Here is a 15,164-nt window from a genome sequence, read left to right on the forward strand (position 1 = left end):
TTTTTCCGAAGGTTCAAAGCTCGGAAGGACAAAAAGCGGCCGGCTCAATAAAAAAACCACGCTTCCCTCGAACGCGGAGCAAAACGGGGTCTAATACTAAAAATCGCTAAAATAAAACAACACGCCGAGCAAATCGGAGCCTCTCCGGCGCCGGGAGCAAGCTGCATCCACGTGCAATCCGGTGCATCGAGCCAACTGCCTTTTCCCGGACTCGACCGTGGATAAAAGTTGCAATTCCCAAAGGCAATCTCTCTCTACGGAGCAATTTTGGGGGAAAAAAAGCAAAATTGGGGCCCTCCGAAGCGCCCTGGCGAGCAGAGCTTGGGATTCGGCGCTTGCCACCGTTCTTGCGGCCACGATTTCTCGTTTTTCAGGAATTCTCGGGAAATAGCTCAATGTGGAAAAGCCGGTTGAAGCAAAACACGGCGCTAAGCCGGGACGGAGCCTGCAAGCTTGCGACATCGGAGCGGGAGGTACGAACGCGTGGGCTGCTGTCGGCACGAAAAACCCCGCGGCTGCTTTTCCCGACCTCCGGGAGATTCGTCCTCCCGGATTTTCCCCCCTCCCTGAGCATCGGCACGCGGAAGAAGTGATGCGTCCGATCGCCGGCTGGACGGGGGGGGCTAGAAACACCGCGTGTTTTAAGGCAACTAGAAGGAGAATCCCGAGATGGAAAAAAAGCACCGGGGAGGTTTGGACGAGAGGAATCGGCGCGGTTTCGCGGAGAGAAAAAATTGGAAAGCTGCCGTAAAAACGCAATTTTAGTCCCCTCTAAATTACGGTTTTACAGCATCCGGCATCTAATTTTGCTTCCGCACGTTTGCGCTAACAGCTTTGCCTTGCCCTCGGCGGGCACAGGAGCGCCGCCGTTCACCCGGAGAGGTCGGGAGCTGCTGGATCGCGGCGCAAACTTTGGAAAAGTCGGAGGGGGGAAATCTCCGATCTCAGTTTGCCGCGTAGCCGGCGCGAGCTCGTCCCCGCCGGAAATAAATAGGGACGCGTTTCAGAGCAGAGAAGCCAACGCACCGCTGGCGCCATTCCGGAATCGCTTCAGCTCCTTAAAAAAACACAAATTTTGGAGTCGCTGTCAGGCAAATTTAATGCCGCGCAACACTGCGGCCCCGGAGGAAGAGCAGCGAACGGGCGGGTTTTTTTTTTTGGTAGCCTCAGTAGGTCCAAATCCGCATCGGCTCCTGGACAGATTAAACCCGGGAAGCGGAAAAAAAGCCGGCTGCCCCTAACCGATACATCCAAGCGGAATTCCTTAAAAAACCCCGCAGCTTTCTAGCAAAACAACGTTTCATCGCCGCTGCCTTACAGAGCCTGGTTTAACTTCCCACGTCCCGGCTTAAGTTAGCGGCTAGAGGAGACAATAGCTTTAGTCGACGGCACGGCTCGGCCGAAGGACGGCGCTCGCGGCAAACCGAACGGCTAAGCGGAGCAGACGCCGGCCCGGATGGTTATCCTACTTTTTTTTTTCCAAGCAAGTCCTGCCCAATGCCGTTAAAAAACTAAACGCCGTTGTTAAGACGCAAACGCACGTCTCGGCTTTTCCCTGCCGCACCGCTCCGGCGAGGCCGCCGCCAAGCTCCTCCGAGGAAAACACAGCAGCTCGCTAAAAATACAGATGTAGGTTATTAGGCAAAGAGACACCTTGGCGCGGGCCGGAGTTTGGCTCCCGCGCCCAACTTAGGAAAAAAGTAACGCGGAGAGGGGGAAAAATCACTCGTCGCGCCCGTGAAATGCCAGAGCCAACGCCAACGCCGCTGCCGTGCCGGAGCGGGGGCCGCGGCACGGGGGCCGCGGCGCGGCGGCTCCGGCAGACGCACGGGTTCAGTTACAAAGACGACAAACTTAAAGACCAAGCCGGTAATGAAAACGTTATTTATTTATACAGAAAACAGGTAAAAGGATCGAGTCTTTAAAGAAGCCGCATCTAACCTGTTTCCGAATCTTCGCTGTCGGAGGAGCTGGACTCGCTGGTGCTCTCGGATTCGGAGGAGGAGAAGCCCTTCATTTTGGAGGAGCCAGCGATTACGTCCACTTTCTCCGCTGCAACGAGACAAGGGAACGACATCGTCAAGGGGCGTTGAAAAAAAACCCCCGTGAGCCGGAGGCCCCGAGCGGCTCTGGGAGCGGGCAAACCCTTCTCCCGGTTTCAGTCCCGCTTCCCGACGCGGACGCGGACCGGTTAAGCCGGAGCAGGGGCTCCAAACTCGCTTTTGGGGCTCGTGACTTTTTTTATCGCGTGCCGTAACTGTTAAACCTCGGCCAACGGGCGGCCCAGAGGTTCCTTTCAAATCCCTGTTTGCCGCCCCGTCGTTCAGGGACATTTTATTTAAAAAAAAGCGCGTATCGGTTCTTCGGCCATGAATATCTATTAAAACGTGGCAGAAAAACTTCCGACTCCCAAAGCCGGCGGAGAGGAAGGGCCGCGTCGCCAGCCTCTCCGGCCCCGGATGAAGCTCTAAAACACCAAAAATACCGGCACCGCGTCCCCCATTCCCTTTCCCTGCGCCGGGAATACAGCGCCGGAATAAGTGGCGAACCGCTTTGAGGCCGAACGGTACCTTGAGGTTTCCGCTTCTTCCGTAAACACGACGTTACGTATCTCTCCAGCTCCCGTAACGTGGATGGTTTTAACGTCTCAAAGTCGATCTCGATCTCATCCGGATTGGAGTTTTTAAGCGAGGGTTCTCGCGACTGGATGATATGGACAACTCGGCCCAGTTTCTCCCCGGGGAGTTTATTAATGTCCAGGCTCAGCTGCCTCTTCTCCTCGTAGGACATTGGCTTACACTTCTCCTCTTCCTCGGACTCGTAGGCCGGAGGGGGTTTGCTGTTCTTCACCGTCACAGGCTCCTTCTTACTACTTAAGAACAAGAGTAAAGAGATTATTTATTACAGGAGCCTCCCCAAAAAGGCGGAGGGGTTTCAACGAGCGGCTCGCTCCATCCTCGCGCCCCGACCGCCACGACCACGCCGCCGCGTTCCGGGAACCGTCGCGTTTCGGGAACCGCCGCTACCGCGCAGAACGGCGCGAGCGAAGCGAGAAGCCGCGGAGCCCCRACGGAACGGAGACGGAGACGGGGCTGACCTGGAGGTGCTGCTGTTGCTGTTGCTTTTCTTGGCCTTCTTGGGCGGCGGCTCCTTGGCTTTGCTCTTCTTGCCGTCGTCCAGCTCCTCCTTCTTTTTGTGCTTCTCCTTCTTCTTCTCCTTCTTGTCTTTCTCCTTTTTCTTTGGTTTGTTCTGCTGGGGCTGCGACAGGGCTGCAAGCTGTTCATGCACTGCTTTAAGCTGAGAGGCAGACACACAAAGATCAAGATCCTTTTGCCCAGCACCTCCTCCTCTTCCATATTCATTACCTTCCTCGCTGATGCTTTTCTCCTCTTTTTTTTTGTTTTTTTGGACTACCTATGCTCTTATCTGTTAATATTAAAGTCTGGTTTTCCAGTTTTTCGGCATACTGCGATTTTGGGGTATGTCTGGACCAAGCTCTTTCAAGAGTTTGGCACCGTATTTCTCCCCGTTAATCGTAGAAGGCGGCACTAAGCCACGCTTTATTTACTAGCGCCAACAACGTCACGAATTCTTGGGATTAGGGAACATTTTGGGGGTCCTAAAGGGGTCTGGAAGGACCGTTCTGGAAAGCACCGATCCCTCGGCGCTCYGCCAGCCCTTTCCGACTGACGGGTTTACAGTGCTTCACGCTATCGTTATTTTACGGCTAAGCTTTGAGCCGAATACAGCGAATTGCCCGAGGCGACCGATCCGTCAAGACGGACAYGTTACCTGTTCCTGGAGTTCGGCCAGCCGCTGAGCTCGCTCCTCCTCAGAGTCATCCGAGGAGCTGTCGCTGTCGGAGGAGCTATCGCTGCTGCTATCRCTAGACGAAGGGGGAGCCACCTTGGTCGGAGGCGGCACCACCACGGGAGAAGAGGCCGGGATCACAGGTTCCTCGGGTTCGTCGGGCATTTTGGCGAAGCGCATCTCAAACACGTCCTGCGAACACACGGGACAAATGACGCGGGGTTCGGCAGCCCAACGCCATCGTCACCTCCAGGGTGTTTCCCGAATACCGGCGGCCGCCCCCCTCGGAGGAAGCAAAACACCCGCGCGAGACCGCGTCACGCAGACAAGGGAATCTCCTTCGCGCCCAATGTCTGTTTGGAGCTTTGACCGTATCCCGAACAGTCGGAAACAAACCACCGCGGTTCTGTCCGAGGACAAAATCACCCGAACTCATTTCACACCAAGCCTGCAACCGCTCCAGCCCAAAAAAAAACGGGGAAAAAGAGGATTTTGTCCCCCAAGCAGGCACAGCGTTCCTCTCTGAGGCAGCGGCATGCCTGGCCAAATCCCCTCATGCCGGGCAAAACGCTTAGAGGGAGGAAAACCAAAAAAACAGCACAATTTTTCCGGGCCGTTTGCTTCCTAAGAGGCCAGTGAGACCCGAAAACAAGCTCCGCTCAGCTGCTTTGAGTTGTTTAAACGTCAGGCAGGCGAGTCGAAGCTTAGCTCGTCACTCCGGGCTCCTTTTGGAGTCAATCGGAGACGGGGAAGGTCCAGAGGGCGACTGCAGGTCCAGAGGGTGATTCCAGGCCCAGAGGGCGATTGCAGGTCCGGAGGGTGAYTGCAGACACCACCTTTCCCAGCCGCTCACCAGCATCCCTGTGGGCTCCGCGGAGAATCRGGACCAGTTTGGATTTCCCGCGGAAACCGTTCGCCCAAGGAACAAGCGACGCCTTGGCCCGAGCGCGGGTTTTTCGGCGAGGCCCGCGGGGCTTTTCCCGACGTCGGTGTCTTCCCCGGCCGCTTCTTCCTTCCTAAATTAGCGGAGCCGGAGCCTGGCCGGGCTGTTTTTCTCCGTCGGCACCGGTTTGGGCATCCTTTTGAGCCGCAGCAGCTTTGGGGGACATTTGCGGAGGGGTTTTTAGAGAGCAGCGTCTCTTTTTCACTGATTTTAGGCAGCATCGCGGAGAAAAACCACGTGTTTTAGCCCGTTTTGTCGGGACTGGGGCTCTTGACGCACGGAAGCGCAAAGAGGGTGAACGATCTTAAGCCGAGCGAGGGCAAGCGCCTAAAGTAACAGGCTCCAACACACGGAGCGTGAAACTCGGCTTTATAAACGGACCGGAAAGAGGTTTTTCCCATCCGCACCACGCTCCAAAAGTTCCTTTTCCATCTTTGCGTCGGGAAGAAAGCTCCCCCAGCAGCTCCGTGCAGGGGGGATGCGTTCCCAAGCCAGTTTGCAGGGTTTAACGCACCCGGGGGAAAACGCACCGAAAGTTAGACCAAAACAAGGAAAAAATAGCCAGGGAAAAGGGCGAGCATCATCTTTTCCGGCCTTTTTCCAAAGCGCTGCGAGTATCCCGGGTTTTGCAAGCTCACCAAAAGCCGCCCTCGGCCAGGCAAACCCTCTTCCCGTCACCGGCGACTGCGACGCCGAGTAGTTTTTACAAACGGCTTTACGGAAAATCCGGAAGCGGCTTTTTTTCCCGTTTCTCCTCTGGAAACGCACCGCTCTACCGGTTACGAACCCAGCCCAGGGCTGTTAACGTCTGGTTTAGCCTCTGTTTTTTGAGTTAAAACTTGAATTAATAGTTTCTACCCGGCTCGCGGGTGTTTTCTGATGTAAATCAGCTCCTTTGGCCACCTCTTTTCCGAAGGCGGAAAGCAAGCCACGCTGGTTTATTCGGCTTTCCGAGAGCCCTGTCATTCAAATAGCCCTTCCGCTCCGCTGGGCTTGAGCTCATCTTTTCTTGAGCTGGGAAAAGGAGTGTGAAGAGCCCTGCTGGATTCGGGCGTCCCACGGCCRCGGCATCCATCTAGGCTCCTCTCCGCTTCCCGGTGTTCGCTCCAGCACGGGTCCAAAGCTGCCGGCTCCTGCCGTCAGCGCAATCGGATTCAACGAGCTGGAAGTTATCGGGGTGCCGCCGAGGGCCGATACAACTTATTCCTTTCCGAAACGGGAACAGCAGCCACCCTCTTCCCAAGGCAAAAAGACAGGAGAAATCAGCGCTGACGTGAAACGACCGCCTGGAAACACGGACGGGGAGAATCCCCCGGGCTCAGCGAAGGGTTATTTAGTTTGTTCGAGACGACGGGGCGCCGCAAACAAACGCGGACGGCGCCTTTGACGGCAGTTCTCCGGTGCTACTACAAGATCCTTGAACATATTCCCCCAAAAACTCCAAGATCCACTTGGAGGTTTTTGTTGCTGGCAGAATACCAAAGTTTCTGCATCCCGGGAAACCCGTGTAGCTCATTTCCCAGCGAACCCGTTACTTCCAAACGCTTCGCACGGCGCCAGAAGGAGCGGAGAGCGCAAAACGAGGCCGCCGAAGAAGACAACCGGTGTGACGACGCGTCGCAGTGGATAAAACAGCTATTTCCTCTCTCTCGGTATTCGCGGGAGGCAAGTCGATATTTCAAAGCCTCGTTTTTCTCTCCCTCCCTTTATCAAAAAGATCAGAGGGGGAGAAAGATGCTGCTGCACAAAATAAAAGCGGCAAATACGAACGGAGCTGATTCAGCCCGCTCCATCTCCTGCTTCCGCAGCAAAACAAAATAACCTTTTTTTTTCCGCCGTTACCTACCGGGCTGCTGTTTTGAATAGTATTTTAAGACTACGCGGCCTTTTCTGCTGGTGCAATTAGTAAAGAACGACGCGGGCGGCAACGAAGCGTTTCCTTACCTGCAGCTTCCGCGCCATGGCCACCACCTCGTGATCGGCGGGGTTGTATTTGTAGCAGTTGGAGAACATCAATCGCACGTCGGCGGCGAATTCCTGAGCATCTCTGTATTCCCGGTTCTCCAGTTTGGACTAGAAAGGAAGGGGAAAAGAAAAGAGGAAAAACAAGAGAAAAACTTGCCACTATTAACTGCGCAAAGAAAAGGACCCGATCCATCAACCCGAAACGCCCACGGAGTTAAAGGCCTTCATACGCCCACGTTCCTCCCTCTACAGCGGCGCGATTAATCTTTGTTACTCCAAGGACTTTCGCCTGGTTTATGAAATACGGAGCGGCCCACCAGGATCCTCAAAGATAATTCGATGGTGTGTTCGAAAGAGGACACTTCAGGCCATCTTCACGCCACCCAGGAGACCACCCGCGCCCCAGGTCAGGTCCATCAACCCAACAACCCAACGGTGACGCTCTACCGCAAAGAGGGCGTTCGAGGCCAGCGACACCACTGCCGAATGTCCCCCGCTCCTGAACCTTGGCTCTGCGGGACCCGAGCCWAGAGGAGCTAAAGCTCCGTGGGCACCCGGCGCCGTTCGTTAGCAAAACAAGACGGTTCCCTTCGCTYGGAGCGCTTCCTCGGGAGGAAGGGCCCAGCTGCCTGCTCTTGTTTTGGAAACATGGCCACGTTTGAGGGGGTAAGATGCAGTGACAACGGGAGGATCCTTCGCTGAGGGTGGTGGGCAATGAAAGAAGACACAGGGGACATGAGTTTTCCCCTCCCTGCTTTTATGTCGGCACRGGAGACGCGACGCATCTCGCCCGCTTTGCAGGATCGCGTCATCTAGCCTCCCTTTGCGGTCAAAACMCGGCAGCTAGAGCGCCGTTCCCTCGCTCCCCGTTCAGACATCCGCCCTAGGATGAGCCGAATCCGCTCTCACGCTCTCTCCCTCGGCCCTGGCTATAAAAGGAGCCCGGAGGCCGAGGTTGGGTGGAAGCGCGTTTGCCAGAGGAGAAACATCTGGCCACCGGCGGCTGGAACCGGACTTGCCGGGTTCTTTTCGCGTGGGTCCGGCGTCTCACGCGTAGGGCCCTAAGCTATGTTCGAATCAGCGAGCCAAAGCGCAGAACCTAACGCGAGCTCGGAGCCGCGCGGTCCGAAAGCCTTTTTCAGCTGCCGCTCCAAACTGTCGCTTCTTCGACACGGAACTTTTCACTTACTTTTCAAAAACAAGCAACTCCGACTCTGCACTAAAGGGAACTTAACGCGAGACTGGTTTAGACAGACGACTTCAGAAACACGGGCCTTTATTTTAAAAGAGGAGAAGATGTTTGGTTTTAAATAAACCCCCTCCGATTAGCCTAATCCTGCGCTCACTGAGGCCATCTCCTGGGCTAAGAACATCGAGGAGATTAATACAGTAATGGAAAATTTCTATAAAAAGCACATAAGTGTTTCCTAAGAGCCCTTCTGGAGAGACCATGGGTCATTTTTTTCCCCAAACATCACAATAACAGCAACCCAGGCAAAGCAAGAGGGACYGAACGTAGGAGAACCTAAGGCAAAAAGAATCAAGGCTGGCAGACGTCCGAGAACGACCGGGGCGCGCGCCTGGGAAAAGTTCGCTTTTCCGCACGATCCGCTTCCCCCTCGGATCCCAACCTCCCCTCCTGCCCGCTGCTGCTCGTGTGAACCTGAGCTTACTTTGATTGTGCTCAGATCCATGGGATGCTTAATGATATCGCAATAATCGTGCAGTCCCAGGGCTTCCACGTCCACAGGTTTGTAGAAGGGCCAGGCGTAGGCGGCGTGCTTCTTGGCGAACATCTCCTTGATGATCCCGCCGCAGTATTTTAACTGCTCCGACACTTTGCTGCTCTTTTCCACCACGTGCTGCTGCGAATCGGGAACGTCCTTCTTCGGAGGCTTCACGGGGCGGCTGCTTTCCCTTCGCGGACCCAGCTTGGTGGACTTGGGTTCGGCGGGCAGGGAGGATGACTCATGAATGGGGTCTATCGTTGTCGGCGTGGTGGTGTCTGCTTTCCTCTTCACTCCTTTTTTTGTCTGCAAGCGAGCAAAGGAATCGACGTTACCAAGTCTCCGAGCTACCTGCGCTTCTTGTCGCCTGACAAGGCTTCACCACCGCTTAGTGCCTCCAAAGTCTCAGCACGGAGGTGGCGCTGAGGGGTGGAAGTTGGAAGAAATTACTCTAGAAAAATATATGGATTATCTCCATCGTACCGGGAAAGGTGAAGCGCACGAGTCGCTTCAGTAAATCGAGATTTTTTTTTTTCCCCCTGAGTCACCTACAGCTCAAATTAAGCAAGGTCTCAAGAGGGTTTTTCCACGCAAGTCTGGGTGGAATTCATCATGCCCAACTTTAACCGCCTACAGAGCGCAACCCACGTCAGAGAGGGTCACCGCAGGCTCCCCCTTTCCTACTCAGCGGGGAGAAGGAAGCGTTTTCAGGGCATGAATTTTGACTAAACCGCGGCTGTCGCCTTCGAAGGACGACTCAAGCGCCAACGGAAGGGCGACCRCCCGACGCCGGCCCCGCCGACACGACATCCATCCGTTAGATACCCAACGGCAAACCACTCACCTTCACGGGCTGGGCGGGAGTGGGGATAACGGGAGGGTGAGGCTGCATGGGCTGGGGCGCCGGGGCCGGCGGAGCGGGGGCTTGGGGCGTGGGCGGCAGAGGCGCGGGCGGCTGAGGAGGCACCATCGTCATTACTGGCGTCTGGACGATGAGGTCGGGGGTGACGGAAGGGAAGGAATGAGCCGTCTGCGCGGACTGGAGGTTTTGCGGCGGGGCCGGCGTCTGGGCTGGGGACGACGCTTGGGTCGCGTTCTGTACCGTCGACGAGCCGGGTTTGGATGTAACTGCCAAGACAAAAAGAAAGYGAACGTTGCGTCTCTCTCATCAACGCGTCTCGGTTTTAACGGGAAAACAATTAATGTTGCGCGGCGACACCGCGCTGGCCATCAAAATAATACAGCTCCTTAATTAATACTTTGCCGTTCCCGTGCTCGAGCGGCCGGTCAGGGATACCCACTAGCCACGTTCTCCTGAATATTTCTTTCCCAGCTTGCTAGGTGGAACGATGGAGATGCCCAGGACCTAACTGCACCAAAACCGCTTCAGAAGAAGAGCGAGGAGCAGGTCAAAGACCCACCACTCTCTTTCCCCCGTCCTTCCAAAGGATTTCTCAGAGTCGGGGCAAAGAGTTGAACGCATCTTTCCTCGTCCGCCCTTTCTATGCTGCTTCTTGACCGCCCTAATTGCGGCGCAAACCTGAGTAGCTCCTTCCTTCGGAGCTCTGAACCTTCCCGGCTTTCCAGGGAAAAGCCTTGGGAAACACCCTGCAAACGGGAATTGCTACCGGCAAAGCGTGACCATCCTAGAAACCCCCAATTCTGGAGAAGGTTTGGGCGCAGCAGGCGTTACAGGAGCCCCTTCGGTTAGAGGGCACATAGATTTCCAAGGGTCCTTCCGAACTGTTATGTTCGGCCCGTTCCAGCAAGAAGAGAACGTACGGGACCACCTGGGCATCCCTGGCGCTTTGGGAGCCGCTCAACTCCCAGCTGACTCAGAGACTTTCTTGAAAAACGCGAAACCGGGCTGCAAACTCCATTCGGCAACTTATTAAGGGGAATAAACTCGGGCGTTTTCACGCTGGTCAAAGTATCGACYGGGTGCCACCATCTCCAGAACGTTTCGGAAGAGCACGAGACCCGTTTGGACTAGTGTGTTTGCTACTCGGAGACCACTGGGTGGTTGAATGTAGGTGGGCAGCGCTAAGTGCCAGCAGAGCTACTTCATCGCTTCTACCAGAAACCTGGGGCCTTTCGAAATAACCTCTTTAGACAACGTTTTGCAGCTGCTTTTACGCCCGTTAYTCCCCCAAGCCGTAGCAGAACTCCCCAAAGCAGCAGAGACTCCTTAAAGCAAGTTCACGGAGCACCCATCCTCCAGCAGGATGGTCCCCCACCGAACCAACGCCACGCATGTGACATCAGGGACGTTAAAACGAGGGTACGCGGCCAACGTGCTTGGGAACGCGACCCTCACGGCACGCGGATGGCAGAGCATCTCCTCCCTCCCGAGCCAAGCAACGAGCTTCACCGTGGTCCTCCTCAACCTGAGCAACAACCTTGTTTTTAAYGGTTTATCCCAAGATGGGTGATTATTCCCTGAATTATTTGCTGGGCAAGTGGATTTAACCAGTGGACTGGAGGAAAATGATCTTGCGGGTTCTTGGCTACATGTTCAGCGCAAGTAAATCGTACGGGGAGCTAACGCGGGGAACACCAGGCGTGGGACGCCCCAGGCCCCACGGMGCGTGCGACGGTAGGGTTTCCAGACGAGCCAGTCGCCTTCGACTCCCCTTCGACTCGACGGAGAACCCGTCAGTGAAGGGAGCTGAAGGGTGACGGGCACGGATGGGGACCTACCCGGTACGTGGTCGGATGAATCCACCCCAGTCCCAGCGGAGGAGAGGACAACCCGCTTCTTAAGTGCCTCTCTAAACTTTGGACTTGGAACTGGATCTTGGAGGAAGAACAGCTTTGCTCCGGGCGATTTCATTTTCTTGGATCTAAGGGGTGCTAAGAAAGGTGGTGGCCAACCCTAACCTAACCCAGCAGAGCTTCTCCCAGCACAAAGCAATTCCAAAAGCGACAAGGGAGTAACGGAGAAATCGGGGACATTGCCTAAAAAATAACAATTAAAAAACCATCTCAAATAGAGGTGATGGTGATTTGGTCACACCCGCCACCTGCGAAAAAACAAAAATCGGGTTTGCCGGTGCTTTGAAGGCTCGGCGGCACAAAGCTGCGGCCTCCGGGACTCGACACACACGATTCCAACCAAAACGAGAACTAGAACTGGTCAAGAGCGTGGTAAAACCCTCCTAAGAACCAAACCACAACCCTGTAATCGGGAAAGAAGCAAACGCCGGTTAAGAAGCCCCACATAGCTGAGACGGGGAAGCAAAAGCCTTCATAAAGATAACGTAGAAGTAGCGGTATCGAAGCACTCGGTGGCCCGATCCCGAGTCGGGGCCCAACGGCATAGCTGTTCCAACAGACGTCGGGAAGTTGCTGGCAGCTAATACACGTTAGCAGCTCGGGAAAGGGAGAAAAACTGCAAAAAGGGGAAGAAAACAGAACATAAAGCCAAGGCAAAGCAGTTCAGGACGTGAGAACGGGCAGCTTTTAGGTCAACGGATCGGACGAAAAGGCGTTCCAACAACAGTATTAACTCCCTCCTGCAGAGAAAGGCTACGACTGTCAATAATTAAGCAGAAAAGGCTCAACGAGTTCATAAGTGCTTCTGTTCTGGATTTGTGCTCCCGTCTGGACAGTGCCAATAGAGAAATGCTTTCTATTCCAACAGCAAACAAGGAGGACGTTCAACAGCAACTACTGAGGTTGGACATTTTTCTTCTCCTTTACTCCACAGGTCCGGATAACTTAGACCCACACCCTGAAAAGAAGTTGGTTAAGCTCCTTGGACTGCTCCCGTTGATCCTCAGAACCTCGAAACCTTGGAGAATCGCCCATTTTGACTGCARCGCAAGCGGCGCGACTCTGAGGCTGAGCAAAGTAGGACGGACCCAAGGCGGAGGGGCACAAAGCGTTGGAGAAGGCTTGCGGAGCGAGCGCCTCGAGAGCCAGCGCGGGCAAGGCAACCGCGCGTCTCGCCAACGCCACCAACGCCAACGCGGTTAACGGTCCTGCGCGCGGCGCTCGTCACAAAGCACCGGCCTCGGCACGGCGCAGCGTTTGGGTGAAGAACTGAGCACGACTAGACGAGCAGAACAGCCCCCTTTTGATCCTATAATTTACTAATCGAGGAACGCGGCATCCAAAAAGCCTAAATCACTGAGTCTTGAGCTATAAACAGACAAAAATACAGCACGTACGGGTAATTTTACCAACTTGTAACCTTAAATAGCTTCCAACATGCTGCAGTTCAACTTTATGCAGAGCCTAAAGCGTTCGGGTTGAAATTTCAGCCCTGTGCAAGGCYGATCGATCAGTCCAGCCCCCCTCCCCCAAAAAAGGGGCTCGGTTTTTTACCGCAGGGAAAAAGCAGGGAACGACGACATTTCACGGCTACAAACGCCAACCCGAAGCCTCAGCAGGGCTCTGCTGGCTGCAAAGTCTATCCCCAACGCTCCTCCTCCCCCAAAAAAGGAGAGGTGTCTGCAAGCCGTGGACAAGGGAGCTTAAGATACGTCATATATCCCTTCCTTTTCACCAGCGACAGGCCTCACGCAGCTCTGCGACAGCGTCAGGTAGCCACACTCCATCCCACCCCGCTTTAGACCCATCGCAAAGCGCCCGAGCTGCCCTCTACTCAACGGCGCGAGGCCATCTGAGAACGCCAATGAATGCAGCAACCCCACGGGACGCTGGTTTAGTTCAAAACCCTCGGTTAAACGCCCCAAATTAACGGACGAAGCCAGGTCCGGATGCTGGGACTCGGAGGCCAGAGATCGCGTGAAGGTGGAGCGTGGCCCAGCTGTATTTTCCAAATTAGAACTGAACRCGACGGGAGACCAAGCAGCCTACCTGGTTCCTTCCTCGCGCGTCCTCTTCCTTTTGTCTGGGCTATAACAATCTCAGTTTCTTCCTGGGTCATTTCGGAGATTTTCTGCAGGAAAAGCTTTTCTAGAGCTTCTGCCATTAAGACTATGTCATCCCCTGGCTGGATTAATAACAGATACAATAAATTAGGCAAGGCACACATTTCCAGAGAGCGGACTGCTATAACCTACAAAAAAAAACAAAAACAAAAACAAAAATCAAAACTGCTTTGAAGAGTTTGCTTGGGCTTGTCTCCAGTTAATAGCGAGCCTAATCGTAACTGCAAATTAAACGCGAAACGGAGGAACGTTTCGGCGATGGGAAAGACGTAAAGCTGAGGCTGCAATCTGCAATCCTCTCCATTGCCCAGCTGAGCAATTCCTGTAACTTCGCTTTAGGGTATTTTTATCCTTTTCAGCACGGCCGTTTCCCTTACGATACAACGGGAAGAGGTGCAGCGCACTGTCCCAAGCGCCGAACGGATGGGGAAGCCTTGCCCTAAAGGCTTTTCACGCTAAAAGGCACAGGCAGACGACGGGCAGGGGCCTGGCAACGCGACACGTAAGCGAACGGACACGTCGAAGCGACACGAGGTGTTATTTACGGGCAGCACAGGCTGATTTTTGAGCGGAGGGAGGAGGAAAAACAGAGGGAAGGAGGGGAAAGAAATAAAGAACGGGACTACAGCCAGCTTGCTCCTGCCATGCTGAGTTGCCCCATTTTGCAGGTGTCAGGGAAGAGGTCTTTTAGTAAAGCATCTGAGGAGGAGGAGGAGGAGGAAGACAACAGCTGCACRGGCTCGCAAGGCAGTTTCTCCCATGCGTTAGGCAAGAGGAGGGTTTTAAGGAAGAAGCCGACCGTTGTGTGGGAGAGAGGTCGACCTAAATCGGGAGGACGGGACTAAACCAAGAGAGCATTAAAGATCAGGAGTAAAAGCTCACGTTTGCAAAGGTCAAGGAAGACATAAAGGAGGGCTCAAGATTCAGGAAGAACTGASTGGGGATCCAGCGTGCAAGGTGACTCCAAAAGACACCAACAAGGCTTGGGACCTGGTTCGAAGGGGTTTTTTAGGTTTTGTTTCACTGAGAGTAAGAAAAGAAGAGGAGAAGGAAGGGCAAAAGCGACAGCACAAGTGTTCAGATTGATGTCACGATGATAAATGAACATCCATCAGTGTAAATACACACCGAAGATGAGAAAAGCTGTTTCATGGTCAAGCAACCACGCTTGGTGATAGGACAGCATGCACAGACCTGACCGACATATGGTTTGCAGGCCCCACACAGTCCACAAAGCCTTTTTTTTYCTAGCCTACGTGTTTTTCTGCTGTCTGGCCACAGGGAGGTCAGCGAAGAACTAGGAAGACAGGGGAGATCAGGGAGAAATCTAGCAGGGCGAAGGCGCTGTGGTGGGAAAGGAGGGAAAATGTGGCAGCGAAGAATAAGGAAGGATGTACGTCAATAATTTGAAGCCTTTAACAGCCTGCGCTCATTCAAGTTGCATAACGCTGGCTCAAACCAGGAAAGGCAAAGGCCAAAGGCATGGTTTTGAGGGACCAAACCAAAGAAGACGAGAACGTAAAACCCCAAAAAAGGCAGAATGTCCAGCAAYGAGCAGCGCCTGGCCGGATCAGAAGTTGTTACGGGGTTAGAGAGGGTGCGGATGGTGTGCAAACCTTGAGAACTGGCCAGGAGCAGTCATGAGGGACATCAAAGAACAGTTCAGAGGATTGCACAAGGAAGAAAGGATTTTGGAGATTCAAGAACGGAGGAAGGAACCGCGGGCAGCAGCTGCCGTTAGCAGATGCGATTTGTTTGGAACAAACTAGAAAAGGGTCTTGCGCGATGCTGCTGCGAGAGGGAAGGAGAAGGTCAAAGAAC

General features: G+C 54.3%; 1 protein-coding gene across 1 annotated transcript in view; it reads right to left on the reverse strand.

Annotated features, from left to right (window-relative positions):
* Positions 1 to 1,936: 1,936 nt before the first annotated feature.
* The window catches only part of LOC112960546 (bromodomain-containing protein 4-like), a 26,475-nt gene continuing 13,247 nt past the window's right edge, over positions 1,937 to 15,164 (reverse strand). The window contains exons 5-12 of the mRNA XM_026054926.1: positions 13,270 to 13,405; positions 9,290 to 9,573; positions 8,392 to 8,751; positions 6,698 to 6,826; positions 3,793 to 4,002; positions 3,098 to 3,297; positions 2,571 to 2,869; positions 1,937 to 2,052 (exon numbers count right to left, since the gene is read on the reverse strand). Coding sequence (XP_025910711.1) covers positions 1,937 to 2,052; positions 2,571 to 2,869; positions 3,098 to 3,297; positions 3,793 to 4,002; positions 6,698 to 6,826; positions 8,392 to 8,751; positions 9,290 to 9,573; positions 13,270 to 13,405 — 1,734 coding nt within the window. The remainder of the gene's footprint in view (positions 2,053 to 2,570; positions 2,870 to 3,097; positions 3,298 to 3,792; positions 4,003 to 6,697; positions 6,827 to 8,391; positions 8,752 to 9,289; positions 9,574 to 13,269; positions 13,406 to 15,164) is intronic.

Source organism: Apteryx rowi, unplaced genomic scaffold (genome assembly GCF_003343035.1).
Source record: "Apteryx rowi isolate R43461 unplaced genomic scaffold, aptRow1 scaffold_975, whole genome shotgun sequence".
NCBI classification, from domain to species: Eukaryota; Metazoa; Chordata; class Aves; order Apterygiformes; family Apterygidae; genus Apteryx; species Apteryx rowi.